A 27,868-nucleotide genomic window follows, 5' to 3' on the forward strand; every position below is an offset into this window, starting at 1 on the left:
GATAAATATTTTATCTATTTTTTAAAATGCTATGTGCGGGTTATTAACCTGTTCAACAGATTACTTTCAATATTTTTCCAATTAAGAGCGACGAGACGAGAACAACTTTAACAAAATTCTAGGAGTTTTTCACCCAACCCCAACGCGAGCAGGATAGCCGAAAATGGGCCTGGCTGGGGAGGTGGGGTCCAACCGTTTAGCGTTCTCTACTTTCTTTGGGCCTAAAGTGAGCTGGATACATTTCAAGCCTGATTGATCTCCTTCTTTGACCTTTGAATGGGTTTCACATGAAATCAGGGTCCGGTTAAATTATCAGAGGATGATTTGGAAATTGGAGATTATACTAGATTAGTCACGAGCAGTTACATAATGGCAAGTGAAAGCTCAAAAGTCAAATTCCGGTTGAATTATCCAGACCGGGAATTTCCCAAGCACGCCTTTTTCTCCGAGGCTTCAAAATTTATCCTGTTCCATATCACGCCTCGTGCTTCTCACAGGCATGTCTTTTGAGCTGTTCCAGACTGGCCACTATGAAGGCGTGATTTCTTATTTACCGGACATCCCCTTTCAAATGACAAACATTGCAGGGAAAAGAATTTTGCCCAAACCTGCCCCCATTCTTCCGTTCCTATGCTTCACTAAGACCCCATCAAACAGATTGGTACCTTTGTGTACGTACGATCCACTTGCTTCTCAGTAGCATTAGTTGATATGCCCTCGTTTCCAATTTAGAGGAGGGACCGGCTTCCACACCACCGGAGGAGAACTTCGCCTTCAAGCAACAGAGAATGTGGAATAGGTAGGGCAGTTTTTTTAACTTGTTGCAGCAAAGCAAGAAACCAAAAATGACAAAAAGGGAAAGCTACATCGATTTTGTCCTTCGATGTGTGGGAAAGGGGAGAGCCCCTTCCAAGTTCAAGGTGATTTTCATAACCCAGCAAACCACTTTATTAACCACTCCTTTAGCAGACCGACTTTTGTTGAATGGCTGTTTTCCCATCTCATTTAATGCCATTTCCCACGTCTTCACCCACAAAGTCCTCTCTCCGCACCAGAACTCTGTAAGATCCAAAACATTTTTTCTTTTTCTTTCACTAGAAAAGTCAAAGATGGATTTGGTAAAAAGAACTGTACTATTAGTATTACTTGGTGCTATTCAGCATTCACCGAAAAGACCAAAACCCCACACGATTGAACTTCTCATTAATCCCTTCAAAATTCAAAGAAATGAGAAATCGATTTAGTTTATGTGCTTACGCCTTCCCCCAAAAAAAGAAAAACCCAATTCGCAGTGGCAAATTAAGTACATTTACACACACCCCTATATATGTAGTCAAGCCAGCGTGTCATATCTTTGCTTCCATGCAAGGCCTCGTCCTCACTAAATAGTAAAGGCCATATGGAGCATTGTGGAATGTGGGATGTGGTCTAAAGAAGCCATCGCACCAGCACGAGAGAGGGAGAGGGGGAGAGAGAGAGAGCGCTTTCTCTGTCTTTGTTGGGTGCGTTTGACAGGAGAGAAGTCGTTCAGCTTGTGCCTCCTTTATATACACACACACACACACACGCGCTATTTTCTTGGGTAAATGAAGAGCCGGAGATAAAAGTTTAGACCTGGACCTCACTTCGTCATTTCGCATAGGGTTTCTGATGAGTCATCAGATCTTACTTTGTCTTGTTCATGAATGCTCAGAAATCTTGATGACTTGAGCAAGATCTAAGTGAACTTGTTTCTGATCTGGGTTTCATTTGATTCCTCTGTTTTCACGGAATCTTGAGCTTTTTTGTTGGTAGGTTCGGTAAAATTTGAATTACTTGAACTTTCTTGAATTGGGATTATTGCTCTTGGATCACTCAATTGGTTTTGCTTTGACAGTTCAGTGATGGAAGAAGTTCAAGAACAGAAGTTTGTATGCAAGTTTTGCAACAAGTGTTGCTTCAGCGGTAAGTCATTAGGTGGTCATATGAGGCGTCACCTAGCTTTGATTGCTGCTGCAAAAAAGGAGAAAGTGAAAGCCGACATCAACGCGGGTTTTGGAGGAGGTTATGATCATGATGACCATCATGATCATGGTGATTACGGGCTCGAAGAGAATGCAACGAATTCTTGCAGATTTTCAGCAGAGCAATCCAGCAGTAGTTTGATTCCGGAAAAGGTCGACAATCACAGCAGCAGCATGAATCTTGAAAACGATGATCATGATCAAGATCAAGATAACTATGGCCTAAGAGAAAACCCTAAGAAATCTTGGAAGATTTCTGATTTAAGGGCCTGTGGTCCTCCAAGAAAAGGAAATATTTGCAAAGAATGTGGGAAATGGTTTCCCTCATCAAGGGCTCTGGCAGGTCATATGAGGACTCACTCTGGGAAATTCAAGGGTCGACATCCTTGCAAGAAATGCGGCAAAGCTTTTGATTCAATGAGAGCAATGTATGGGCATATGAAAAGCCATCCTAAAAGATCAAGGGTCTCCTCTGAATCTGCAGACGCCATATCAGATTTTGACATTGTGTATCCAAGGAAGAAGAGATCAGTGATGAGGTACAAATCTAGTCACAGTTTCTCCTATTCTACTGCAAATGCATCATCTTCTCTTAATGAGAATGATGAAGTAGAAGATGCTGCTATCTGCCTGATGATGCTTTCGAGGGGTGTGAGCAATTGGGATGGAGTTGATTGCCCTCTTGTGTATACTGATAATGCTACCTCTGCATATTTTGAAGCCAAGTCAGTTTCTCTTCCAGAGGAAAGCACTAAAGTTGATGCAGAAGATGTTGTAGGTAATCCAGATGAGGTTGAAATGCCAGAGAAGCCAATAGAAGAGCTATATTCTTGCTTTTTTGGGTCGGCTAACTCTCTGTCTAACCAGAATGTATCTCAATTTAACGAATTGAGCTCTGAATTTGCCAGTGGCAATGAGAAGAAAGCTGAATTGGAATTTCGTGTTTATGAGCCTCTCTGCAGAGGTGAACCCAATGAGTCTAGGCTGCTTGATGTATCTGGTGTTGAGTTGGATGGCTCTGATTCTGCTGGAGTAGTTGAACCCTTGAAGGATCAAAGTAAGGCAGTTGGAATGGATCAAGAAGATATACAATTGATGGATCCTAATCCATGCAAGAAAGTAGAGATCAATGCTCATGCTCCAGAGTTAGAGATATGTTCTTCCGACAGAGCAGATACTGCTGATGAAATCTTCAAGATTTCAGAAAAGAAACGAGAGTACAGATGCAGGGCCTGCAACATGAGCTTTAGCTCGCATCGAGCTCTGGGAGGTCACAGCAATAAACATAAAACAAATGGTCATTGCTCTGCTTCGGGCACAGAGTCCAGCCATCTGACTGATATTGAGTGCAATGGCACTTCGGCTGAGGCTGGTAGTGATGGAGTGGCCATGGCAGATTTGCAGTTGACTAAAACCAAGGACCATGAGTGTCCTATATGCTTCAAGGTTTTCTCCACAGGCCAAGCTCTAGGTGGTCACAAGAGGGCACATTATGCTGGTTTTAGTGAGAGCAGAATTAAAGAGATGACAGCTGCAAATCAGGAGCTTCGTGATATTCAGAATGTCTTTGATCTGAATCTCCCAGGAATCACTCATCCAGGGGCCAGAGATGATGGTATTAGCCTCAAGGCATGGTATGAGCCCCTGGTGATTTCCAATTGAGAAACTACTTGATCCTCATTTTCCCCGAGGTCATACACAGTGAAGACTCATTTTACTCTTATTTGACATTGATATTCGTCCCTTGAAATATTGTGGCTGACAGTTTATATGACGGAAGAGAAGATTCAGGCTGATTTTGCTGGTAGATTCAGAAATGTTGATAGTTTCAGTAGCGTTGACATTTTTCTCCATATTGATTTCTTCTTGTCTTCAGTTAACCAGCAGAAAGTCTGAATTGTTAATAATACATCAAAGCTCATATTCTGTTCATCTATTCATCAATTGAACGATTTTATGGACCTTACTTGTGGATTGTCACTGAATGGTTTTTCTTTCTGTTTTCCCGTCCTACTTTTGTGCCTCATTTTCCCAAGGCAACAAAGATGGCTGGGCAATAGTCTCTTGATTATGCTGCTTTTCTTTGGAAGTTACTTGCCTTTTATCTGTTGAGCATTGTTGAAGGCCTGCCATTGACGTTTTTGTCAAGGACTGGAGGTTGAGGGGCTACATGTAGTTCAGTGACCGTGCATTTTGTTCAACGGATGGCTAAGAGGTCATTAATTTGTTCCAGTTAGTTGCTTGATGTTTCTCTAAGCAATATTAAAATGCAGAAAAGATGGCGTCTGAGATTAAGGTGGTTGTTTAGTCACCTACCATGTACATCAGAACGACTACTCTCTTAGTGCCCTGTCTTTATCCTTTTAGTTGGAAATATACAAAGCTCATGCACCTCTTCAAGGTCTCTTACGTGTTGGGCAAATATTTAAAATCAACCCATCTTTTTCGTGGCCCCTCTATCTTTCTCTTTAACACATTGTCCTCGTAATTTAATACATTTTTTTAATAGTAAAAATAGGTGGACGGCAACGCGGGTCAGATGCCCATCCCATCCATCATTTGGCTGATCCGATCCGTATCTTGTAGGTCAGCCATTTTTTTTTATCCTTACCCGTTCTAAATATCAATGGGTTCCCGATTATAGCGTACCTGCTGAGATAGAGTTCGGTCAACGGATACCCGCCCCACCCTACTTATTATTTAATTTTTTTAAAAAATAATTTATACTAATTTAATTTTATATTTACACATTTATTTAAAATTTAATAAAGATTTATTTCTCAAAAAAGGTTTCCAACTAAGAAACAAACATGCGAAAAGAATACAAGAAAAAGAAAAAAATTAAAAGAATTCAAAATCAATAAAAGTTTGAAATATGTAGCACATTTTTTAAAATATATGTTCCATATTAATTAAACTATTTTCTATAAAATATAAGATCATGACCTTTACAAATGAATTTTGTAAATAAATTATAATATCTCATGTTTATAATACAATTTGTTTAATGAAATTGCTTATTTATTTCTAAAAATAATTATTTTATAATATGTGTATAAAAATTTATATATATATATATATATATGCGAGGTGGGTCGAGTCAGGTACCGTAGGTTTTAATTGCATGACCCTAACCCGCCCCGCATAGTAGCAGATATCCGACCCTCTTTTGATCCAATCAAATAATATAGATTGGGTATCCTAATTTTCGTACAGGATATGTCGGATTTTTGGATAATTTTGCACATCCTCATAGGACATGACTTTGATTATTAGGAGAAAGTTTACGAAAGTAACAAATATACTTTTCCCTCAAGGTACTTGGCGGTGACGTTTTGCTTTGGATAAGTTACCAGTTGTGCAATTTTGTAAAGAATTTATGCTTGGGGTAAGATACTAAAAAACTCCCCACGGGTTGATAAATATTCAATTTAACTCCCTTTACTTTAAAAACTTACACTATAACTCCCTGTGATTTTGACTAAATTGAAAATTAGATAGAAAGCATCAAATCTAACCGTTGTGTGTGAAATATCAATGTTGCCCCTATTATACGTGAGATGCTTTCCATTCATTTTTCAATTTAGTTGAAATCGAAGGGAGTCATAATGTAATTTTTCAAATCAGAGGGAGTTAAATTGAACATTCAAAAAATCATAGGAAGTTCATTTATATAGGGATAATATTGACATTTCACATATATCCGTTAGGTTAGATGCTTTCCGTCCAAATTCAATTTAGTTGAAATCATCGGGAGTTATAGTGTAAGCTTTCAAATTAGAGATAGTCAAATTGAACATTTAGCAAATCACAAGGAACTTTTGGGTATTTTACCTGTTATGTTTGTATAGTAAGAGACCGGCTTGTCAAGCGGTCCACCATGGGGAAAGAAACAAAAAACAAAAGAAAAAAAGTGATCCACCAGGGAAGAACTAAGAAGTAAGAAGAAGAGCACACCACGTAAAAAGCAGACAGTGTTGAAATAGTTAGGCAGTTGGGCTTCTCCTGTTTCTTTTCCTATAGGCTTTTAGCAAGTGTTTTGTGCAGTTTAGTTATTTAATTGGATGCGACTAGCAGCTAAGTTAAATAATTTCTTCCGTGTTTAATGACGAAGGCTCCCGCCGCGATAGTCATGGCGCAATATGCCCGCTGATTTGAGATCGCTATCGGTCCACAAGTCCAAGGACATTAGCCCACCGGCCCCCAATCCGTGCAATCGAGTCAATGTGTGTTTAATATTTCCGTTTGCCAGGGGCAAACAGAATTCTAAAACAATCTCTACGCTCAAATTCTTTGTTGCCTCGCATCTGTATGTTGTTTGGTTTGCAAGTAAAAATTTTTATATTTTTTTGAATATATTTTTCAATCACATATATTAAATTACTACAGTATATTTTTCTACGAAAACTTAAAAAAAGTAGCAATCAAAATGAGACCTGAGAGGAGATATGCAATTGATAAATGTCTTCTTTTAATTTGTATTTCTTTTTAGGAATCTCATCTACCTCCCATTATAAAATAATTACACATTAAATTCAATTTTTGAAGTATATAAAGGAATAAATTTGAATTTCTTATCAATTTAATCACAATAAAATGTCATTATTTCCTCTCAAACCACATGCAAAGAGAAAAAAAAAATTTATAGAGTTTCAAGTGAATCATAAATAAGTAACTAGACATACCAATCTAAAAATTAGGTATATTCATACCAATCTAAACTTCTATAAAAACGAGAATGAGTAGAATTGGATTATCAATTGAGCTGGTCAATTGTTTTGACTGGATTTGGTTATTTGGTAATTTAGAACAATTGCTGTGGTTTTTCCCAATTGGAATTGCAATTCTCTTGAATTCAGCAGTACACTTTGGGCGGTGCAATTATTTTGACCGGTGTTGGTTATTTGGTAATTTGGATGAATTCCACTGGATTTTTAGTGATGGACCGGTTATTTTGTAATATGGATTAATTGAGTGGGGTCTTTCGTAATTTGGCTCGCTGTCATGGTGCCGGCTAGAGGTAGGTGTTCATCTTCAAAAAAAATCGAACAACCGGTCGATCCAATTTAGATTGAAAATCAAATATCGATAAAATGGAATTCGGAAAAATCAATTAAGATCCAATTTTAAAATTTGATAAAACAATTTAAAAATGGATATTGAAATTCGATTCCCAAATTTTCGAGTACCAAATGAATTATCGAATTTCATACTTTATATATTTTGGACCTACTAATATATCATATTACATATTAATATATTACTCAATAGTGTTATAAGTTATGATTTATGCTCATAGACAAATATATGACCTTAAAAGCATATTAATAACTTTTGTATTATTAATTACATATTAAATATACTTAACTAATCCACATTAGAAAATCAGTCTAAAACTTTGGATATTTTACCGAAACACTAATTATTCGGCGGAAATCCAATTTCCAATGTACAATTACTAAATAAACCTTTTGGACCGTAATTGGATGTTGACCCTTTTTTTTTGGTCAACGCATAAAATATCTCAACTTTTGCAGGACTAATCTACTACATTTGTGCACCCTGCTTCCTAAGAATACACAAGCGGTAGAGAGATGAGTCGAACACGTGATCTGGAGATCTAATGAGGCTATTCTGATACCATCCGAGCCAATCCCAAGGGCCTAATTGGATGTTGACCTTGCCATTGGAAAATTTTTGATTTTTTTTACTAAATTACTAGACGATAAACACCTCCAGCACTATACGGTGTGCTGTGTATTCGTATGATCCGATGGTGGTTTAGTCTCCGTTGATTTTTCGTGATCTTGTTGAATCACTCTCTAATATAGGTTAGATTATGATTAGGAGTAGGTGTAGATGTAGATGATGAAAAGTGAAAAAAAAAAAAGAAAAAAAGAAACGTTCAAAAGACACCACGTGAAGGGCAATGTGTCAAAGCAATTCATGCGCCTTTTTTTTTTCCTCCTGTGCATACATCGAAAATAACCAAAAAGGCTAAAACCACAGTTGACGCTCCCCTGGAAAATTTCGCCTCTCATCTTCCTTCTCGTCTCGGGCATTTTCTTAAAGTTGCTCACCTGCATGCCTACCTCTCTAAATGTTTTCTCCTCCTTTAGTCAAAAGTCTACTCATTAATCTTAGATCATCCCTTGCTATAAATGCGTATCATCAAAATATTGGCTATGATAAGAATATTTTTTTTGGTTATTTGGCAATGGAAATTGGCCGGAATTTGGTGAGGCAACTTGATGCCTTGATTGTAGCTCCTGGATCTGCAACCATGCCAGCGTTGCCTCTTCACCGTATCCTTGGCAGAACTGAAACCTTAAACCAAAGAACTTGATAGCGTTCCATTCACTGCTAAGGTCATAGCGTTCCATTCCTACTTATTTGCCCTTTACTTTTCCTGTTGGTAATGTCAGGGGCTTATGGACCGGTGACAAGGACTAGTACAAGAGCTTTGATTGAGTTGAACTGTAAGTTCTCCCTTGGAACGAGGTGAAGGTAAAGGCGGTCATAATTCACGCGGAATCCTCAATGCCACTCTTTCAATGACAACTCAGTATCACTTCTATATTTATGTCAAGTGTCCTGTATATTTAATTTGTCATGTGATATTTATTTAAATTTCTTCTACCATCACCGTGATAAGTGAAATTGACACTGAATTTAACACTGAGTACTGACATAGAGGATTCTAACTGATTATAATTATCATTAATCAAGTCGAGTTCTTGTTAATAAAACGGTAATACGCTTGATGGTTTTTTTTCCAGTTAATATGAATTAAGTTGATAATGTTTTAAAGATGGCAATTCTTCTTTATTTGGCACGTACAATATATTTAGTTAATGGATGCCGATTAAATTAGTGAAGCATCAGTTAGTTTCTAGTTGCAACATGAGTTTATATACTTAGGCCAGATACAGAAACATCAATATATGCTCAATACCATAGCATATTCGGGCAGATTCACGCAATAACTAGTTTAATAAATAAGTGCAAATGAGTTGATCCACTTGTTAAATGAATATAAATCGATTGTTCCAATTATATTCACTATTCAATTATCACCGTTTGGAACCGCTCGAGTCTCCACTCTCACGCCTTTAGTAACAAGCGAGCCCAAGTCTTGGACACTTTGTGTGGCCGTCATACTATAACTTACTCCCTTCCGTCCCACTTTGATAGTTCCACTTTGATAATTCTGTATTCTTTTTTCATCTGTCCCTAATTGTAATCCACTTTTCAATTGAAGAATGTAGTTGTATTTTAATTTTTCTAAAATATCCTTATTCAATGTAAGTAGTTGTTACTATAAATCTAACTCATTTAATGAGAGTTGATTTTTTTTTTTACCATCAATTCAAGTTCTCATAAAGTTGTATCATATTTAATATGAGGGTATTTTAGGAAAATAGCAATCTAAATTTATTTTTCCAACAAAATTAATTACTTTTTCTTAAACTGTGTGAAAAAAGAAACAGAACTATCAAAGTGAAATGAAGGGAGTATATTTTTTTTTTTGATAATCCGGAACATGCTTCGATTCGAAACTTTTGAATCTGAGCCGGCACATCAAATCAGAGGGCAACGTTTATTCGGACGAATCCCATGATGTTTCAAGGAGTATTTTAATCCCTGGACCTTTGTGTGCCAAAGGATCACTGCTATCACTGGCCCAACCCGTGAGGCACTATTACTTACATTGCCCATGAATGGCTTGGGTTGTCGTCTACGGCCATACTATTACATTCAAACTAGGCTCATCGTTGGACCTCACGCCTTGGGCTTACGACTCATACACCCACACGTTTTATTGAAGCAAAATCCATAATCACGAACTTCTTGTTTTGTCTTAAAAAAGGGGGAAAAATCCTCCTTTGTTTTCCCCGGACTGAATCTGAACCCTGATGAATGTAAATCCCCAAGCAGCAGAGTTTCATGGACAATAGCAGGATGGGGGCTGAAATGCAGCAAAACCCACCATTATTAAACCCGCCTACTATCTCCTCCTCAACTGTACAGATAGATTCGTATCCTGGACAAATTTATTACCTCCAATCCCAAAACCCTATGCCTAACTCTGATCCTAATTGCTTTACAAGTAGTAGTTTGAATGCGCTAATAGTTCAACCACCTGGGGTTGATCCCAGCACGCCTGTGACTGTGAAGCCGATTGGCAGCCACGTTCCTTCTGGTTATGAAGCGCCCCAACTGAGCTTGGCCTACACTTATTCCCAGGCCATGGCCTCTGCCTCTGCTCCCTATTATCAAGATCCAAACGCTGCTATTACGCCGTATTGTTTGAATACTTATGCCGAGGTAAACTTTTTGCCACTTTACTCCCTTGCTCTTCCCTCCACCCTCCTCTCCCCCCCCCTCCCCCCGGGGTGAGGTTGGGGAGGGTGGGTGAAGTCGTCATGGATATGATTAATCTACTATTATGATTTTGCTTAAGTTCTTTAATTAGCATTTTGTTTCGCATACTTTAATTCATTTAGTTTTGATCAATTTCAGAAAAGCACGAGAAGCTAGTTGGTTTTCATTAATCTTGTCTTCTGCCTTTGCGTTATGTGTAGCTTAGTGTATGATTTGGGGCCCGGTTAAAAGCAAGAGATTGAACTTTTACCCAGAGTTAGTTATGAGTTAGTGCAAGAAGGGGCAGTTAATGAGTCCGGAAAGTTGCTTGTTAAACCAAAAAGTAAACCTGCTCTTCCTTCTATGTATTGGCTCGGATTTGTGCAATTAATAATCGGTTGTCGCGAAATGAGAAACTGAAGACGCCTGGATGGTCTGATGTATAGTTCACTGCTGCTCGTACTTGAATAGGAAACAAAATATTCTCCTTTAAAATGAAACTTCCCCATTTTGCAGGGACCGTTTGCAAAATGTTTTACACACCAAAATTCATTTGGGCCTATCAGGAGTTACACCCCAAAATGACACTGGTTGTTTGCTATTATATTTGAACGTTCTGAAAGGAATGTTCCGAATGGAGCTAGTGAGATTGAGTGATATTGCCGTTTAAACACAAAGATAAAGAATCAAAAGAGGACAGAAGTACGTGGAAAACGTCTAGGACTTTCAGTTTTTTTTTTTTTTCCTTAAGTGTTCTTGGCTTTGAAAATGGTAAGATTGGAGATCTCTCTATTGGGTTTGATTTTTTACTAATAGCTTCTTGATGCCGGTCAATTGTTCAACTCTCTGTTTGATTAGGTAACTTGAAGGTTTCACCCATCAAGGATTTCTTGGTAGTCAAGCCTCATAAATTGTGTCAGGTGATATATATTGGGATGTAAAAGGAAGTGGACTTCACAGCTAATTTAATAGTCTGCTAGACATGGGCACTGGCATTATGGCATACATGCAAATTCAAAGATAATTTACTTCACATATTAATTATATTTTGTTTGAGCATATCTTAACTTTTTAAAGTCGCCATCTTGATATTATGGATCATCTAAGAGAGAGAGAGAGAGAGTATATTTTTTGCTCTGTGTGGACCTTCATTGGGATTTGTATTTGCACTCTATATGTAAATCATTTCCTACTATTTCTGCAGGGTATAACAATGCCTTCAACTGCTGCACAGAAACTGGTGACCGCCAATTCAGGTTCCATTTTATGGACCAACTCGACTACTGGTTCACACAAAACTAGTGCTTGGAAAAAGTGCCCCAAGAAAATAAAGGTTGTACAATCTGCCTGGTGTGAGATTTGTAGAGTTGACTGTAATAGCAAAAACGTTCTTGACCAGCATAAGTTGGGAAAGAAACACAAGAAGAATCTGGAGAAATTAATAGTAGCAAATACAAGCATGGTGGCACCTGCTACTATTTCAGCTTCTGTTCCTCCTGCTGCGTCAACAGTTTCTGATAACCCAGTGATTGGACCGCAGGAAAACCCTGATAAGGCAAAATCTGCGGTTAGCCAAAATGGGCGTAAGAAAGCAGCGGATGCCGAGGATTTGGAGACAAAGAGGAAAAAAATTGTGGAAGGAGGGGCAGCAGTAGATGCTGTCCGAACATGTGCCATATGCAATGTGGTTTGCAATAGTGAGACAGTTTTTAGATATCATCTTGCTGGTCAAAAGCATGCTGCCATGATGAAGAAGCATGCTCAGCATGCTTTTGCAACAGGAGTGGCTGCTGCCACCTAAATATGGCGATAAATAATTTAGAAGAATCAAATGTATATTACCTGTTTTTGGTCATCCATTTTCTTTTTGTTTATTAGTTTATTCATACCTGCTTCCCTCGAGGGGAGATTTTGTAAACGGGTTTTATGAACTTGTATAGAAAATGTCTCTTGACTGAATATAAGTTAACAAAAATTTTGTTCGTGTAGCTGGTTTTGTTTGGAAGACAGTTTCTCTACTTGTTTTTTGTGTATGGTGGAAGACGAGAAGCGAATGTTGTGGCCTTTAGGGTTCTGAACTTAGGCTTGGACTGCGTCAGATGTAATTCCTGCTTAGAACTGGATCATAACATGAAAATTCGACTCATATTTAATGCACTTATTTTGCTTTAAGAAGGGAAAAGAGTAAAGGAGTAGCTGTAAATCTTCAAAATTAGTCTGCTGAGCCACCAAGTATTCCAACAATTTCATTCTGGTTCTCTGTTCTAATTGAGAAATCAACTCTTTACATCTACGTTCAAACTCATTTTTTGTCAACAACTCTTGCTATTTTATCCGGTAATCACAAAATTTAACCTAGAATTGTATTGCTGGTGAGGTTATAATGGTGATGGACTAATTGTTCTGCATGTAGCACCTGGTGGATCTTCATCCAGTTAGACCTAGAGAACAAAAACTCCTATCACATTACGCTTTTTCTGAGCCTTTTGTGAACCCTTTACCCTTAGGTGCCAAGCACAGTAGACAGCATCTGTCACAAAGATGCCATATGGAAAAGGGTAAGCAAACATTCGCATTCAAGCTATCGTCTGAACTATACAATTAAACTGATTTCAAGATTCCCAAGAGAGAGTATGCAACCAAACAGGACAACAATCACGAGTAAACGAAGTACAAAATGGAATTTGAGGCAATTGGCAGTGGTCGCTTTCATCTCTTAAAGAACCTGCTGCTCCTTAGCTTCCGCATCAAAGTCCAAACCAACGATTTTCATCCGGCCGATGTTAACTACATAGTCAAATAACCCATCAGGATTATTATAAGAGAGAAACTGAAAACATGCACAACAGTCATTGACTTCATATTGACTAGAAAGCAGTGACAGAAATGAAAGGACGTGCAGAGATGGTTGTAAAATAGGCCCCTCCCCAACATGGAACGCCAATTGGTGGTAACACTCATATATTTCCTCGTCTGAATGGATATTTAAGGATTTTTATCATCCTATAGTGTTAGCGATGTCACTATGCCAATTCATGAATATGAAATACTGACGAGAATCATTTCCAATGCTTTGGGGGTCGTAGACAGGTACCCGATAGCTGATGGCACAAGGATCAGAGTGTCATTTAAGTAATAAAGCCGTAGCATCTTAAAATGGTAAAGACGAGTTGATGTGAATAGATATCTAATTGCTTACCAACGGCATCCATCCCAGCTAATTTCGGCATGAACTTCTTGATGTGGTCCTCTGCTGCTTCATCAGCTTTCAAAGTCTCACACTCGAAAGAAATAATAATCTTGTGCTTCCCCTCCTTTGGTTCAAGCATACCCACAACGTCCTTTTCCCACCTATCAACAAATGGGATGCCTTCAGATATAAAGGGAATTTCCAGCTTACTGGCAGAGACACACATAAATAACATCCAAGACAGAGACATATCAACAATCTAAAGAAACAAAGAAGGTGAGGCACTTGATACAATAGATGGATTCAGTATTCCAAGAAAATACATCAAGCTGCCAAAAGAAAATATCCATTCACGAACTAGCCTACCCATGAGCATGATCAACATTACACATTCTGGCAGCATCATGCCCTCTGCATTCCACCACCACGTCCTTCTCCCTTCCACTCTGTCAAAATTCCGTGTACAAGGACAAGACAAAGATTAATGAAGTTCACCGTCATCATATGCAAGAAACCACCAAACGCTTTTAAAAATAAGAGAAAAGAACAAGAAGAAGAAGTAGAAAACTAAAAGTGCAGCAGAAAACTCTCACATTGAAGTCTGTAACGGTGAGCCTGATCAAGCGGTAGTCCTCTCCCCTGCTGCATTCTCTTTCACAGGCTAACTCTATTTACCATCGAGGGTTAAATATAGTCAAACGAAATAAGATGATGTCAGTGTTCTTCGCCTAAATGGCACAAAGAAGAAACTTGGTTGGGGTTTTGAAAACATTTTCCCAAATCTCTATGCAAATAATAAAGGAAAGGTAAATCGTTTACGCAACATGTCAGTAAATATTAGGAACCAAATGGTAATCTGTTTATGAATAAGCAGATTGCAGAACACAACTAGCTCACATGAAGCAGCTAAGAAGAAAGTGAAAGTGATAAGAAGGGGGTGGGTTCATAGACGGTGAAAATGGTAGGTACCAGTGCCACGGAGGCCAAGGCAGAGAGAGTTGGGAAGCTGAATGAAGTGGCCTGAGATGGACCCACTTGGCAACAGCGCTATTGACGCTACTCCTTCCATAACCTTCCCTCCCCTACTTCCTTCACTTTCTTCTCCTTCCATTTCTGCATCTGCCCATGAAAGAAAACCACTAGCGAAACAATCAAATGTTGTACTACTACACTAGTAATTACGGGGACCAAAAGAACCAAACTTTTTTTTTCATATATATATATATATATATATATATGAAAATTGTGAACTACAACTAATTTCTTCAAAACGAAAGGAAAAAAAAAGTTGAAGAAGAAAAAACATACCCATGAATTGCCGCAGGTCCTTCAATTACTCTTTGCAGTTTGATGACTGAGATGTGACACACACACTCTCTGTCGTCTCTGCTGCGTTAATTTTGATCAATTGTTGGGGTTCTTCATTCTTGAAAGAAAGATTATACAAAAGCCGCTCCGAGCCATCATCTTACGACGTCGTTCTTCTCGTCGACAGTACTTTCCAAAGGACTTCCAGAGCTAAACGGCGTCGTCGAAACTGGAACCCCCAAGTCGACTTCTTTTTGGAGGATTCGACTTCACGTGTACTTTTGGGAAAAAATAATAAAAATAAAAATAAAGGACCGAAGTCACTAAAATGCGCCGTTTTAGAACGAACGGAGTCACCAGACGACGTCGTGGAACTAGAATATGATTCCTGAAGTGGCAAATCCGACTTCAGCTGCGATTTCATGAAAGAAAAACCGAAGGCACCAACGTCGTTGCTTTCTACTGAGACTGAAATCTGAAAGAAAAGGTCGAAGACTTTTTGGCATTTTCACAGAACAAAAGTTCGTAAAGAATGATAGTGGTTAGTAAGCCAATTATTGTGTGTGAATGGGTATTTTTTGTATGTTTTCTTTTTTACTATTTATCCGTTAATTTGCTTTTCTTTAATCAGTGCTAACTACTTTGCTCAGAAGCACCCACATACTGTTTGATCAATCTCCTTGCTGTTTGGTCTCGATTCTGGGTTTTGATGCCCAACTTCTCATTACTTGCAGGTCCTTTACATCTGATTGAGTTAAGAAAAATTGGCATATTTTTGTATTCTGTACTTTCCGGAAACAGTATGGTTGGGGTATCGAGGCATCCACCAGCAATTGGGATTTCTTCAAATGGTTTTACTCAGCAGCCCTGTTTGTCAGTTTGGAAAGCGGGCCAATCCAGGTATCAGTATTGCCCCACCCCTTGTTCCAAATTTGGACGAAACAAAAGCTCAGTCAACAATATTAAGGGCCTTGATATGGTGCCTGTGTCCGACAGCTGGTATACGTGCTTCAGAGCTGCAACACCCAGCATACGGAGGTTGAGTGTACTAATCTCTGAACATGTAACTTGCAAGGTTGGTAGTTTTGAGCATGACTTGGTCCGTGATGAACAAAAGGCCTTTTCCATTGCTAAAGAAAGCAAACAGTTGAATGAGAGTTCTCTTGAACAGAATGTTCCTTCTCAGGAGAGTTTGTTGGGTCGCGAGGATTTGCTTCTTCAGGAGGCTGGAGGTTGTGCAGAAAGTTCAGGAGTTTCTGAAGGGACTGTGTATCCGCTTCATAGTAGGCTTCTTTACTTGGAGGAAAGGAATGAAGAGATGCTATCAAGAAGGCTCTTGAAGCTTTGCAGACTAAACAAAGTTAGAAGTGCCTTTCAGTTGTACAAGTCCATGGAATTTTTGGGTCTTCGGCCTAATTCTCATGCGTGCAATTCTATGGTATCCTGTCTCTTGAGGAATGACATGATTGATGATGCCTTGAGGATTTTTTATTCCATGAAGGCCAGGGGAGAGACTACTGGGCATACTTGCAGCTTAATTCTGAAAGCTGTTGCTGATGCTAGGGGCTGTGATACCGCATTAAGCATGTTTGAGGAATTAGAAAGAAACAAAAATGTGAATAAATCTTTTGATGCAATTGTTTATAACACAATGCTATCAGCCTTTAGCAAAGCAAATGATTGGGTACAGACTGAGAATATTTGGAGAAGAATGCAACACAATGGTCATTCAGGAACTACAGTCACCTACCGCCTGCTAGTTTGCACATTTGTGCGTTGTGGCCTGAATGAACTAGCAATAGATGCCTATCATGAGATGCTTTGGAATGGATTGACACCTGGTGAGGATGCAATGCATGCTATTATTGGAGCATGTGTGAAGGAGGGGAAGTGGGATTTGGCACTAACTGTGTTCCAGAATATGCTTAAATGTGGACTGAAACCAAATTTAATTGCATGTAATGCATTACTCAACTCCCTTGGGAAAGCTGGTAAATTGAACCTTGCTTTCAAGGTTTATGATGCCATGAAATCTTTGGGTCATGCACCTGATGCATATACATGCAATGCGCTGCTTGGTGCCTTGAACAAAGTAAACCAACATGCTGATGCAATTCAGCTCTTTGAAAATATTAGAAGGGAGCAAATTTCTGTTCTCAGTTTACAAGTGTATCATACTGTTCTGATGTCTTATCAGAAGTTAGGGTTGTGGGAGAGAGCTTTGCAGCTGCTATGGCAGATGGAAGCTTCAGAAATGCATCTTACTAGTGCACCATATAACCTTGTTATTGGTGCTTGTGAGGTTGCAAAGCAGCCGAAGGTTGCGTTGCAGATTTATGACCACATGGTTCATCAGAAATGCTCTCCGGACATATTCACTCTATTATCACTGATCAGAAGTTGCATTTGGGGTTCTCTGTGGGATAAAGTCGAGCACATACTAAATGTAAGTTTCAATTTTATGCCAGCCCTATATTTTTCCATTTCCTTTCTTCCTTTAGTTTTTCTGACAAGTGATCATCAAAATAAATTGTTACTGATAAAGTAAGAGATATAAAATAGAAGGTCGTCTGGCTCCCATGTATACGAAAGGGATGTTGAATTATCTGGGTTTTTTTGTGTTTCCTTTTCTCGTCAAGTCTTAATCGTCTCTCTCTCTCTCTCTCTTTCAATATTTATACCAAATTCATAATCTGCTAGAGCTTGATCTTCTATTTAGAAAACTTTTTTCTTATGAATCTGCAATTGTGAAGAAACGTATCTTTTATCAACTAAGATGTTTATTTTTTATATGCTTTACTCAAATCATTTGCCGTACCATGTTACCCCCATGTGTCCAAAGAACTCTTCAAAGCTATCAAATTTGAACAAGTCATTCAGCATAAACACTAGGCAGCTTAGGAAGAAAATGTGGATGACGTCAATGCATGAATTAACATTACATGGAAGCTTGACGTTCATTTATCCCAAAACCATGTAAGGTTTGTCTTGTTACATCGAAATGGGGAGAAATGTGACTGTAATGTTTGTCATGCAGCAGAACCCACCAAGTGGATATTTATACAATGCTGCTGTTCAAGGGTTGTTTTTAAGAGGAAATATTGATTTTGGAATGAGACTGTACGCGAAAATGAAAGAGTTGAATCTCAACGTTGATGGAAAAACACGTGCTATGGTGCTGCAAAACCTTTCAAAAGATCCAAGAAGGGTATAGGTGGTCTTCGTCTACTGAGAAGCATAAATTTCCAAGGTTTACCAACAGATGTTTGAAACCAGAATATTGAGAGGATAATTTTTGTCCTGTGGAGATACAGTGTCGTATGCGTTAATCGGCAACCTGCAAAATGTGATCAGTTGACCGGTGAATATACATGTTAGTAGCTTCCTCTTTGCAGAAGTTATTTCTTTGTTAAATTCTCTTCTAACTATAACTCTTTCTTGCTTTTCAGGTTCAAGAGCAGCATCAGACAGATTACTCGATCAAAAGAGACTAGTCATGAGTTTTGATTTTCTTTTTTATTAATTTCAATGCTCACTGTGTATTTTCCCCTTCTCGGGGGATGCAGCCAATGGCCTACCCTGTCTTGGTGTGCCCTCACTCTCTGTTATTTTTACCTTCCTTCAGTTCATGATTTTAGAATGCCGATGGAGAATTTGTAACAGCGCTTCGTTTCAGTTCTGATATTTCTTGCATCAGGATTTGCTGCCTTTGTTGGTAGTTGAAGTTTAAGCAAGTTCGCATATTGCACATATATTTTGATCCCCAGTAAGAGAGTATTCACATCTTACGATTTATTCTTGTATTTAAAGCCGAAAAACAAAATTGTAAAGCTTTGTGAGCCACTTACTGGTAAGCATATTGCAGCAAGCTGTGTAACCATTTTTGTTTTTCTGGTTCTAGAACCTCGCATGTCCAAACACAATTGCTGTTGTTTTTCGGCCGCCCACCATTCCTTACTCGTCAAGATGTTGTTGTTTGATGTTATTCAGTACTTTATTCGATACATATTTACATCACCGTAGCAGAATATTTACAGGTAAAAGCGATAATTGTGGTTCTTTTACCAACTGCAGGCCGTAAAAAGAAAGGAATCAAAACATTCACTGAAGTTACCTCATGGAGGTCCAGCAGGAAAAGAGGACTAGGGAAACATGAAAATGCAAGGGTGTGGTAGATGATCCTATTTTATTACAAAGTAGCATCACATTTCTTCAACTTGTGCATATATATTACCCACTGTTTCCTGCAAAGTGAAGGAAATTTCACTTTAGCGTGCACTTGGGTTTTGCTTGTAGGCCTCAATGGTAAAACAATTTGCTAGACCGAATCATACCATGTTTTCTTTACGGTATCTCAAGATGTTGAACGTTCCATATGTCCCTCGCATACTCGTGTATTGTTCGGTCACTGCTGAACTTGTAAGAGCCTGCTGTATTCAAGATAGACATTCCCGTCCACCTCTGCGAAGCACCAATTACACACGTTAGGCATACCATATATTGAAACTGAACGAATTATAGCAGAAGTAAGGACACCAAAGTTCTAATCCAGCAAAATAATAATTGCTCTAATCAATCACCTTTTGATCTCGATATGCTTCATCGACCTTCTCTTGACATTCAATGTAACTTGGGAAATCCTTCCCCACAAGGAAATAGTCAGCACGACCAAAGCCTTCATTGCCTTCCAAAGATCCTAGTAGCTCATCATAGTTGTAAGACCCAAAAGCACCACTTCTTACAAATTCCTTGACTTCTACAAAACGTTTATCTGGTACAAACTGCAATAAGAAGCAAACAAGATTCATTGTGTGGAAAGCATCCATATCATCAAAGGGGAGGACTACTAAAGAAGTAGCTCTGATTAGACATGTAACACATTCATCCTGTGCGACGTATATGCATAAGATCGAAAACAGATAGGGCAAGATACACAGAGGTAGGTACAGAGCAACTACCTTGCCTTCAGCTCTTTCTTTTCTAAGGGCTGCTACCTCATGAGCTTTGGCCCCAAAGAGGAAAAAGTTATCCTCTCCAACCTCCTCTCTTATTTCAACATTAGCTCCATCCAGTGTTCCAATTAATACGCAACCATTCATTGCAAACTTCATGTTGCTAGTTCCACTGGCTTCCATTCCAGCAGTACTGGGAAGAGAGAGAGAGAGAGAGAGAGATATTTTGTGTGCATGCGTCAGATAACCTCAATTGGAACTAAGAATTATCCGTAAATATTGCATCTGCACATTATTAAGGAACTCTCGAAAAGTTAGGCAATTGCAGCACGCAGAGAAAGTAGGCGCAGCTGATTCCAGTGAAGCAATCAGAAGCCTCCAATTTTTATGAGCATTTGAAGGTCAAAACAAAGGAATCCTCTCTCCTACAAGCCTTCAAAACAGAGGAATCCTCTCTCCTAGATGGGACTTCTTGCTTCAAGGCTTTTTGGTTTCAATAGAGCATACAAGTTCTGCTGGCATTTGAGACTATGATTAATAAAATTTGAAAACTAGTACATCCCAGCACACCTAACCCTGAAAATATTTAACAGCTTTGAATAGGCTGGAAATATATTCAGCCATGTTCCATGCCATGCAACCTGTGGGTTCAACAGGTGCAGATCATGGATCATCAAAGTCAATTTATCTTAATACAAGTTCACCAAGAAAAAGCATTCCCCAGTTGCTGTTGCTTTTGCAGAAAACAACAAGACGTGATGGAGAAAACAATTAAGTATTTCAAGTCCGAATTGGTACCTGATATGTTGTGAAAGCTCGCTTGCCGGGATCAGCAATTCAGCAACACTAACATTGTAATCTGGAATAAATACGACCTAAAACCAACATTGAACAAAAATAACATCTGAAAGATTAATTGGAAGAATTTGCACAAAGCATTTAAAGATCATAAGTATAGAGCACTTTCTCAACTGACAAAGATGAACTTAAAACGACATTTCAGCACAAATAGTCAACAGTTGATGACAAAATCATATTTGCAAACATTCAAAAGCAAATCCATACCTTCAATAAATCACCAATTTCTGGGTCATGATTGATTGTAGCGCCAACATCGGTGATAAATTTCACAATCCTCTTGGCTTGGACGTATGTGGCAAATGCTTTCCCTCCAAATATACAAACTCGAGGAACATAATTTGCTTGTCTTTCCACTGCAGTCATTTCTTTCATCTTCTTATAACGATAAACAATCCCCAATATATTCAACAGTTGTCTCTTGTATTCATGAATACGCTTTACCTGAAAATTTTTCAAATAAGTTGAAGTTGTACTGCTTGGGAGAGAGAATAATGAATATATTAAGAGATGCCAAAGATTAACATTTATATGCAAAATGAACCAACAGGAAAGCTCAAAACCAGGATTCCAGGAAATTCCATTGCCCCCACAATAATTTGATATGTGGAAGTTCTTGTACCAAAATACATGTGCACACATGTAAAAAAGAACAGAAGTAACCATCCCTTTATGATGCTTATAATGTGAATCACTGGAAAGCCCATTTAAAAGAACCAACTCCAATTCAGCACTGCAGCACATTCATAACAGATCCCAAACTTCAGAAGAGAGTAAGTTACCTGAATATCAAACATTGCATCAGCATTAACAGAATACCCTGTTTTTTCTTTGATGAAAGAAGCAACCTTAGTCTTGTTGCTTCTTTTTGCTCTTCTCCATTCAATTTGAAGGTCTTCTATATCTACAAACTGTGGATAATTACCATTGCTCCAGTCAGAATGTTTGCAAAATGAGATGCAATACTTGCAAACAATGTGACTTCCAGGATGCAACTATATATCATGGATTCTAAAGATGAGAAACAAACTCTTTCATATCACAAGGCTTCCGTGATGTTCTATGGACTGAAGAACTAAATACCTATGATAAAGCCAGGAAGTTAATTATCAACATGTTTTCCGAAAAAAATGAAATAGTTTAGATAACCAATCAAATCAGTTTTCTCAATGCAGCAACTTAATCATCAACTCATATAATACCATTAGATTAGTTTGTTTCCATTGATCAAATAAATTGATTTCTCTATCCAAATCCATGGCACCAGCAACAAAGGACAATGACTTCTACAGGCCCAAGCTCCTTTAACAGATTTTGTCTGAAAATAAAGTGCCAGAATTTTTCTTTCTTCTGACTCAAACGTTTGTTTGATTGGTACCTTTCCACACTTTTATCTAACCTGAAAATTCTTGCTTCTTCTTTTTTCTTTTCTAGGTTAATAGGGCTTTAAATCATTGACCTGTGCTGATGAACCATATTAAGATACTGACGAGGTTGAGAAAGACAAAATAGATAAAAACAAATATCCTTTCTCACTCTGTAGGAGCAACATTGATGTTTAGATTTCTATCAATTTTTATGTAAAAATTTTCATTGTGAAACCAAAGCTATGGATCATAAAGATCAAGTTCTTCCTCTTACTAGTATTCTTGTCTCTCCTTCCCAATGTATGCATGTGTGTGTGCATGCGCATCTTCATTCAACCAAAAGATGAATAACTTCAAGGCGAAAGAATGTGAAGGATATCTCGACATGTGAAATACACAAATTAAATACGAAAGGGCACAAATTACAAACCTTACGCAATTCTGCCAATTTCTCAGTTTTCAAGACCCAGTCTTCAGTACCAATCCATTTGGTTATAATATCACTGAGATTTGGGTTGCAAAATCGGATCCATCTTCTTGGAGTCACACCGTTTGTTTTGTTTTGAAATTTCTCGGGCCAGAGCTGAAAAGTTCAAGGTAAAATGCTACTTACATATCAAAACCTTTCATTTGATGGAAAACACAAAGGAAAAATTACATCAAATCTACAGAATGCGTCAAAACGATAGCTATCATGCAATTACATTGTAAAATAAACTGTGAAACATCATATTTACCTCATAAAAGTCATTGAATACCTCCTCCTTCACTATATCACTATGAATCTCAGCAACTCCATTAACAGCATGACCGCCCACAACACAAAGGTTAGCCATTCGGACCATTTTGGGAGGCGGAGGAGGCGGAGGAGACGGTTCAGTGATAGCATCTTTGTTCTTCTCAATATCTTCCTCTTCTTCATGCTCATTATCTTCATCCACAGCCTCATCATGAATTGGAAGGCTTTCACTAGAATCATCAGCTTCAAGGCTTTCACTAGAATCATCAGCTTCAAGGCTTTCACTAGAATCATCAACTTCAAGGCTTTCACTAGAATCATCAGCTTTGTTTTCTTGAAGTTTAACAAGTAAATCAGTCACAGAGGCTGGCAAATCAATATTTTCAAGAATTCTCATCGTGTTCAATTTTTGCACCAAGATTTCAGGATTTGATGTGCCATATTTTGATAAAATGTCATCAACCAGCTGTAATTGCAGGAAATTGGAGGTATTAGTCAGGAGAAAGATTTCCAGGCAAAAATGTGTTTTTGCTTCACTCATATCTCCTTTTACCTGTTCATCAATCATCTCTATAATCTCTACATGCCGAGGAAGCAGTTTCTGCATTAGTTCATAACTCCATTTCTCTAGTGCCTCAGGCAAAACAGTGTGGTTTGTGTATGCCACAGTTCTGTCATGTTTAACCCAGCATGTGAATCATCACATTTCAAAAGAAGGTTACCAGACTAAGATTAAGTTCAAAGAAACAAGCATTTAATGAAGTATAGTGTTTCTGCATTGATACTTAAATGTTTGGTAAGGTTAAGTAGGCAAATCAAACACAAGGTTCTAATAATCAAAATCAAATTGCCAAAGTTACAACTTGTTAATCACCAAACATGAGCACAGAGATAGACACACTACGAAGGTTAACATGTGTGTAAGAGAAGGACATAAGCAAAAGTGACATATGATTACTTATGGCTTATTTGTTGAGATTAAAAATACTCGCTGGGCCAACAAAAAAATCTTTTGCATCAGAGTAGAGAAAAGAAATGTTCATTTAGAATACAGAAGCTCACAGAAGATCGATGGAACATGAAGTTTACAGGAAACAAATGAAGGTAATTACATATGCATGATGGTATATGGTTCTGCATAAATAATCATCCAAGTTCACATATAAATTTCATCCCATAGCACACAAATATGACAAAACTCACTAATTCACAATCATCTAGTCTAGTAATATCTAAGCGTTTCTGCATGATATCCAGCTTTGGTACATACTAATGAATTCAAGCAGAATTCATTTAGCACAAGTTATTCACCACAAAGCACCCCATAGAAAAGAAAATCATGTTTGTGTTTGACAGTGCAAGTGTCAAGTACCTCTGGGTAATATTCCAAGCTTCCTTCCAACTCATACCCTTCAAGTCTATCAATATCCTCATCAGCTCCGGTATACAGAGCGTTGGGTGGGTGTCATTCATCTGCACTGCAACTTTTTCAGGAAATTCATCCCATTTCACTTGCCCCTGTGATCTCCTCTCAAATTGTGCAACTATATCTTGAAGAGAAGCTGAGCATAAGGTATATTGTTGTTTTAAGCGAAGGATCTTCCCCTCTGCTGATTCATCCCCTGGGTAGAGAATATAACAGATCTGATGCCAGAGAAAAAGTTAATGAGTACAACACATGTTTAACTATGGATCATGCTTGTGCATTTAATCGAGTTTTTCACCAGAATGAAAGAAGGAAATCTTTTGACCAGATAAAGACAGGAAAATTCACATGTATTATGGTTCTCCATCCAAGACAAAACAAAAAAGAGAAAAGAATATACTTTGGCAATCAGAATTTCAGTGAACTCAATTTAAAATCGTCTTTTTCCTTTTTCCAGTTAGTTTCGAAGGCCAAATCACAACGTTAAAGAATCTCTATTCTGCAAGAGATGAGTTCAAAATCATCCCACACTGCACTCAATGGTGGTTGATATACAGCCAGCTTCATGTACCCAGTGTGCTCCATGTCAAATACGAGTTCGTAATTAATATTTGTGCACAAGCAGATGCACATAGTTTTCAAGTATCCAGAAAATGATACAGAATTTGACAACTTAAAGGTGGAAGCAGAGATATCACCTTTTCGGCATTTGATTGGGCTTCACATGCTGCAGTGTGCTCTCCAGAATTGAATGCATGTAAATCTAGGAGTTCTGATGCCACCTTCGTAGACCATAATCGTAAATTTATTGTGGTTTTGGTCTTATATCCTGGAATTGGCACATCATATGCTACTGCTTGTATGTCTTCTCCACCAATCCAGTGCCGCTTTCCATCTGAATCGGTGACAACTTTACCATAAAATTTCACAGGGTATAAGACATCATTTCTCACGATTTCCCAAGGATTTCCAATCTACAATAAGAAATTGAAATTAACAAGATGACTAATAAGAAATATATTGGGGGTGATTGGGGAAAAAATTGCCAGAGACACAGAGGATGCTACCGCCCTGTTAAGCATTCAAAATCAACTGTGATAGTTGTATTTTTCTAATAAAACACCTCAAAATAGCATAAGCTCAACCAACATGTGCATTAAGAACATGTGAGAAATAGAAAACAATTGAGAAAGCGTACTTCAAGCCAATCTTCAGCAACCTCCTCCTGACCATCTTTTGTTATGCACTGTTTAAACAAGCCATACTTGTATCTAAGTCCATAACCCCAAGCTGGATAATCCAGTGTTGCCAAGGAATCTAGAAAACATGAAGCTAGGCGGCCCAAGCCCCCATTTCCAAGAGCTGCATCAGGTTCCTATTATCAGTCAAAGAATTAGTAAAATCTCATTCAAAGCATCATCCTGTTGTAAGTAAATCTCAATTATGAAGCATCCAACACCAAAGAAGTCACACTGACAAAGAATCAGCTACTTATTTATCAAAGGCAACCATATCATAGTCAAAAAAGGTGGAAAGAATTCTGAGGGATGAGTACTGCACAGATATTACAGCAACATTGGACCAAAACCAATAGACAAGGCACTCTAACCTGTGAAGCCACATTTTCTAGATCGTGACCAAGCTTCTTCAATGCTTCTCCATATGCACCAGTGAGTTCCAAATTGCCAACTGCGTTAAGAAGTGCTCTACCCTACAGAAAGGGAAATAGCAACACATACAGAACAAATATAAGTCCACAAATATGTTTCTGAAAAGTTGCAAAAACGCCCATAATTTAGGATACAAGCACTATGCATTCATGAATCAAATAAAAGCTGATCGCCAGAGCAGATAGCTTTTCAGAGCATATGTTGCTTTCAGTCAGGATTAGAGCCAAAACAGACTTGAACTTTTAGATGTACATTTTGTTAAGGAAAAGCCATTTGCAAGACTGCTGACAGACCTGTAGAAATTCCATAGAAAGATAGTATGCCTGCTTTACGTTTTTCTTTTCATAATAATCATATGTTGCATTCCAATTTATGATGAGCGCGTCACGAACACTTTGTGCTGTGGCAAAGAAAGCCTTAGGGAGCTCAAATTTCTCAGGAGAAAATGCCGGTGTGAACTCCGCATGGTACTTGATACTTGAGGCAATTGATGCCGCATCAGGCGTAAAGGAAACTAGATCACCTGAAGCTCCTAAGGTCATCAAGCCAATACAAGCATTTAGTACACCAGGATATGATATAGCATGAGATTGATTGTAAACTATACTGGTGAATGAGCACGCGTGACTAAATATCATTTTAAAAAAAAATTCACAAATAGTACGAATAAAAATAAAACTACGTCGTCGCAGGGAAGGAAATTAAGAAGTCGGAATTTAAACAGCATTATGAAAAAAAATTGCCAATTTTTTTTAATTCCTGAAATCCACTGTACTCCGAACAGTTCATAACACTGACCAGATATTAATCTATTTTTCTTTTTTCTTTTTTTTTTCTTTTCCACAGTTTCAGAACTCTGGAATTTAGCAAACTAAAACGACGAACAACATATAATTCCAAAGGCATCGAGAATGACAAATAAATATCTGAAATGGAGGCACTTTAACTCAGAATTTAAAATTGAGCAAGGACAGGACCTTCGTCAAGGCGAGTGGAGGTATCCTGCAGTGCTTGCTCGGGGACGCTGGAGGCGCTCTTGACGTAAAGAGATCGCTTGGCTCTCCGGGAATCCGAACTTGTCGTGAAAAGCAGTTTCGAACTCGTGTGTAACGAACCGAAACCGATTAATGTCGAAGTCGTTGAATAGCAGCAACGAGTCAATGTTTCTGCTCTCATAGCCGTTGGAGTCGCGGAGTATGACGAAGCCGCCATTTTTTCCGACGCCGATCACAGAATTGATCAGAAGAAAATATCGGGAGGATGCAACACACAGTAACTACTACTACTGCTCACTCGGTTGATTTGGAGACCAGCGGAAAGAGAGAGTAGTGAGGAAGCGAGAGTGAGTGATGGAATTTGAGCTGGGAGAGGTATGTGACCATCTTGTCTTCATGTGATCAGTCACGTTCCAGAACACCAAATCCCGATATTTGATGGGATCGCGTATGGGCCTCCACAGATAATTTTCTGCCACCGGGACTTTTTTAAAAAATTTTTTATGCTCAGTATAAATCATCGAACGTTTGATTACCTCCACTGAAGTCTGAAGTTGTACCAAATTGCCAATCAGACTCTCAGGTTTGACCAAACTGCGAAAGGTCCCCCAAAAATCAAAACTGCATTACAAAACCGTCCTTGACGTTAGTCAACTAACGTTGACTACCTTACTTTGCGTGATGTCAGCGCAAAATTAGCGCGAGTAGGGCTGCAAACGAATCGAGTCGGCTCGAGTTAAACTCGAGCTCGAGCTCAGAATATAGCTTGGGTATATATATATATTTTTTATTTTTATTTAATAATAAAATTACGTATATTATATATATATATTTTTTTATTTTCGTAGTAAAATTGCGTATATATTCTTAATATTTTATTATTTATTAAAAAAATATTATTTTATTTATTTTTTAAAAAATAAAATAATTATTTTTTATTTTTTTTTTAGCTCGAGCTCGAAATTTACCGGCTCGTCGAGTTTGATAAAATTTAAT

General features: G+C 38.2%; 5 protein-coding genes across 8 annotated transcripts; 3 read left to right on the forward strand and 2 right to left on the reverse strand.

The window, feature by feature from the left end:
* Positions 1-1,316: 1,316 nt before the first annotated feature.
* Positions 1,317-3,969, forward strand: LOC113698128 (uncharacterized). The gene is made up of 2 exons (XM_072058117.1): positions 1,317-1,790; positions 1,877-3,969. The coding sequence occupies exon 2, from the start codon at positions 1,884-1,886 to the stop codon at positions 3,663-3,665; it is 1,782 nt and encodes a 593-aa protein (XP_071914218.1). The 5' UTR covers positions 1,317-1,790; positions 1,877-1,883; the 3' UTR covers positions 3,666-3,969.
* Positions 3,970-9,840: 5,871 nt separating this feature from the next.
* Positions 9,841-12,355, forward strand: LOC113698972 (uncharacterized). Its single transcript, XM_027218970.2, has 2 exons — positions 9,841-10,331; positions 11,572-12,355. The coding sequence occupies exons 1-2, from the start codon at positions 9,951-9,953 to the stop codon at positions 12,166-12,168; spliced, it is 978 nt and encodes a 325-aa protein (XP_027074771.2). The 5' UTR covers positions 9,841-9,950; the 3' UTR covers positions 12,169-12,355.
* A 561-nt stretch (positions 12,356-12,916) lies between these two features.
* Positions 12,917-15,020, reverse strand: LOC140010369 (uncharacterized). Of its 2 annotated transcripts, XM_072057081.1 has the most exons (7): positions 14,866-15,020; positions 14,527-14,676; positions 14,151-14,224; positions 13,924-14,003; positions 13,567-13,718; positions 13,422-13,468; positions 12,917-13,154 (listed from the first exon to the last, which is right to left on the reverse strand). In XM_072057081.1, the coding sequence occupies exons 1-7, from the start codon at positions 14,867-14,869 to the stop codon at positions 13,137-13,139; spliced, it is 525 nt and encodes a 174-aa protein (XP_071913182.1). In that variant the 5' UTR covers positions 14,870-15,020; the 3' UTR covers positions 12,917-13,136. The 2 variants fall into 2 exon arrangements, with proteins under 2 accessions (XP_071913182.1, XP_071913181.1); XM_072057080.1 differs by lacking the exon at positions 13,422-13,468 and having other exon boundaries at positions 14,866-15,018.
* A 196-nt stretch (positions 15,021-15,216) lies between these two features.
* Positions 15,217-18,615, forward strand: LOC113698971 (pentatricopeptide repeat-containing protein At3g29290). 2 transcript variants are annotated; one of them, XM_027218968.2, is made up of 4 exons: positions 15,217-15,406; positions 15,600-17,311; positions 17,903-18,238; positions 18,315-18,615. In XM_027218968.2, the coding sequence occupies exons 2-3, from the start codon at positions 15,668-15,670 to the stop codon at positions 18,077-18,079; spliced, it is 1,821 nt and encodes a 606-aa protein (XP_027074769.2). In that variant the 5' UTR covers positions 15,217-15,406; positions 15,600-15,667; the 3' UTR covers positions 18,080-18,238; positions 18,315-18,615. The 2 variants fall into 2 exon arrangements, with proteins under 2 accessions (XP_027074769.2, XP_027074770.2); XM_027218969.2 differs by having other exon boundaries at positions 17,906-18,238.
* A 204-nt stretch (positions 18,616-18,819) lies between these two features.
* LOC140010368 (alpha-1,4 glucan phosphorylase L isozyme, chloroplastic/amyloplastic-like) lies at positions 18,820-27,348 on the reverse strand. 2 transcript variants are annotated; one of them, XM_072057079.1, is made up of 16 exons: positions 26,855-27,348; positions 26,171-26,400; positions 25,817-25,918; positions 25,406-25,582; positions 24,906-25,181; positions 24,154-24,425; positions 23,335-23,452; positions 22,780-23,247; positions 22,473-22,625; positions 21,458-21,586; positions 20,883-21,119; positions 20,616-20,692; positions 19,824-20,010; positions 19,446-19,646; positions 19,200-19,326; positions 18,820-19,109 (listed from the first exon to the last, which is right to left on the reverse strand). In XM_072057079.1, exons 1-15 carry the CDS (start codon positions 27,087-27,089, stop codon positions 19,210-19,212), a joined length of 2,979 nt encoding a protein of 992 aa, XP_071913180.1. In that variant the 5' UTR covers positions 27,090-27,348; the 3' UTR covers positions 18,820-19,109; positions 19,200-19,209. The 2 variants fall into 2 exon arrangements, with proteins under 2 accessions (XP_071913180.1, XP_071913179.1); XM_072057078.1 differs by having other exon boundaries at positions 26,171-26,409.
* Positions 27,349-27,868: the final 520 nt, after the last annotated feature.

The sequence above is a fragment of the Coffea arabica genome, chromosome 7c (genome assembly GCF_036785885.1).
Source record: "Coffea arabica cultivar ET-39 chromosome 7c, Coffea Arabica ET-39 HiFi, whole genome shotgun sequence".
In the NCBI taxonomy this organism is placed as follows: Eukaryota; Viridiplantae; Streptophyta; class Magnoliopsida; order Gentianales; family Rubiaceae; genus Coffea; species Coffea arabica.

What these genes read in the sequence shown, in the direction of transcription:
- LOC113698971 (XM_027218968.2), top strand. Translation starts at nt 15,668, where the DNA reads ATGGTTGGGGTATCGAGGCATCCACCAGCAATTGGGATTTCTTCAAAT. An exon ending in AAGTCGAGCACATACTAAAT is followed by an intron (nt 17,312 to 17,902) that starts GTAAGTTTCAAT and finishes TTTGTCATGCAG; the next exon opens with CAGAACCCACCAAGTGGATA.
- LOC140010369 (XM_072057080.1), bottom strand. An exon ending in TCACCGTTACAGACTTCAAT is followed by an intron (nt 14,004 to 14,150) that starts GTGAGAGTTTTC and finishes GAATTTTGACAG; the next exon opens with AGTGGAAGGGAGAAGGACGT. An exon ending in AGCTGGGATGGATGCCGTTG is followed by an intron (nt 13,155 to 13,566) that starts GTAAGCAATTAG and finishes TTGACTATGTAG; the next exon opens with TTAACATCGGCCGGATGAAA.
- LOC113698972 (XM_027218970.2), top strand. Translation starts at nt 9,951, where the DNA reads ATGGACAATAGCAGGATGGGGGCTGAAATGCAGCAAAACCCACCATTA. An exon ending in GTTTGAATACTTATGCCGAG is followed by an intron (nt 10,332 to 11,571) that starts GTAAACTTTTTG and finishes CTATTTCTGCAG; the next exon opens with GGTATAACAATGCCTTCAAC.
- LOC113698128 (XM_072058117.1), top strand. Translation starts at nt 1,884, where the DNA reads ATGGAAGAAGTTCAAGAACAGAAGTTTGTATGCAAGTTTTGCAACAAG.
- LOC140010368 (XM_072057078.1), bottom strand. Translation starts at nt 27,089, where the DNA reads ATGGCGGCTTCGTCATACTCCGCGACTCCAACGGCTATGAGAGCAGAA. An exon ending in TAGAGATGATTGATGAACAG is followed by an intron (nt 23,248 to 23,334) that starts GTAAAAGGAGAT and finishes CTGCAATTACAG; the next exon opens with CTGGTTGATGACATTTTATC. An exon ending in AAGCATATCGAGATCAAAAG is followed by an intron (nt 19,327 to 19,445) that starts GTGATTGATTAG and finishes GGTGCTTCGCAG; the next exon opens with AGGTGGACGGGAATGTCTAT.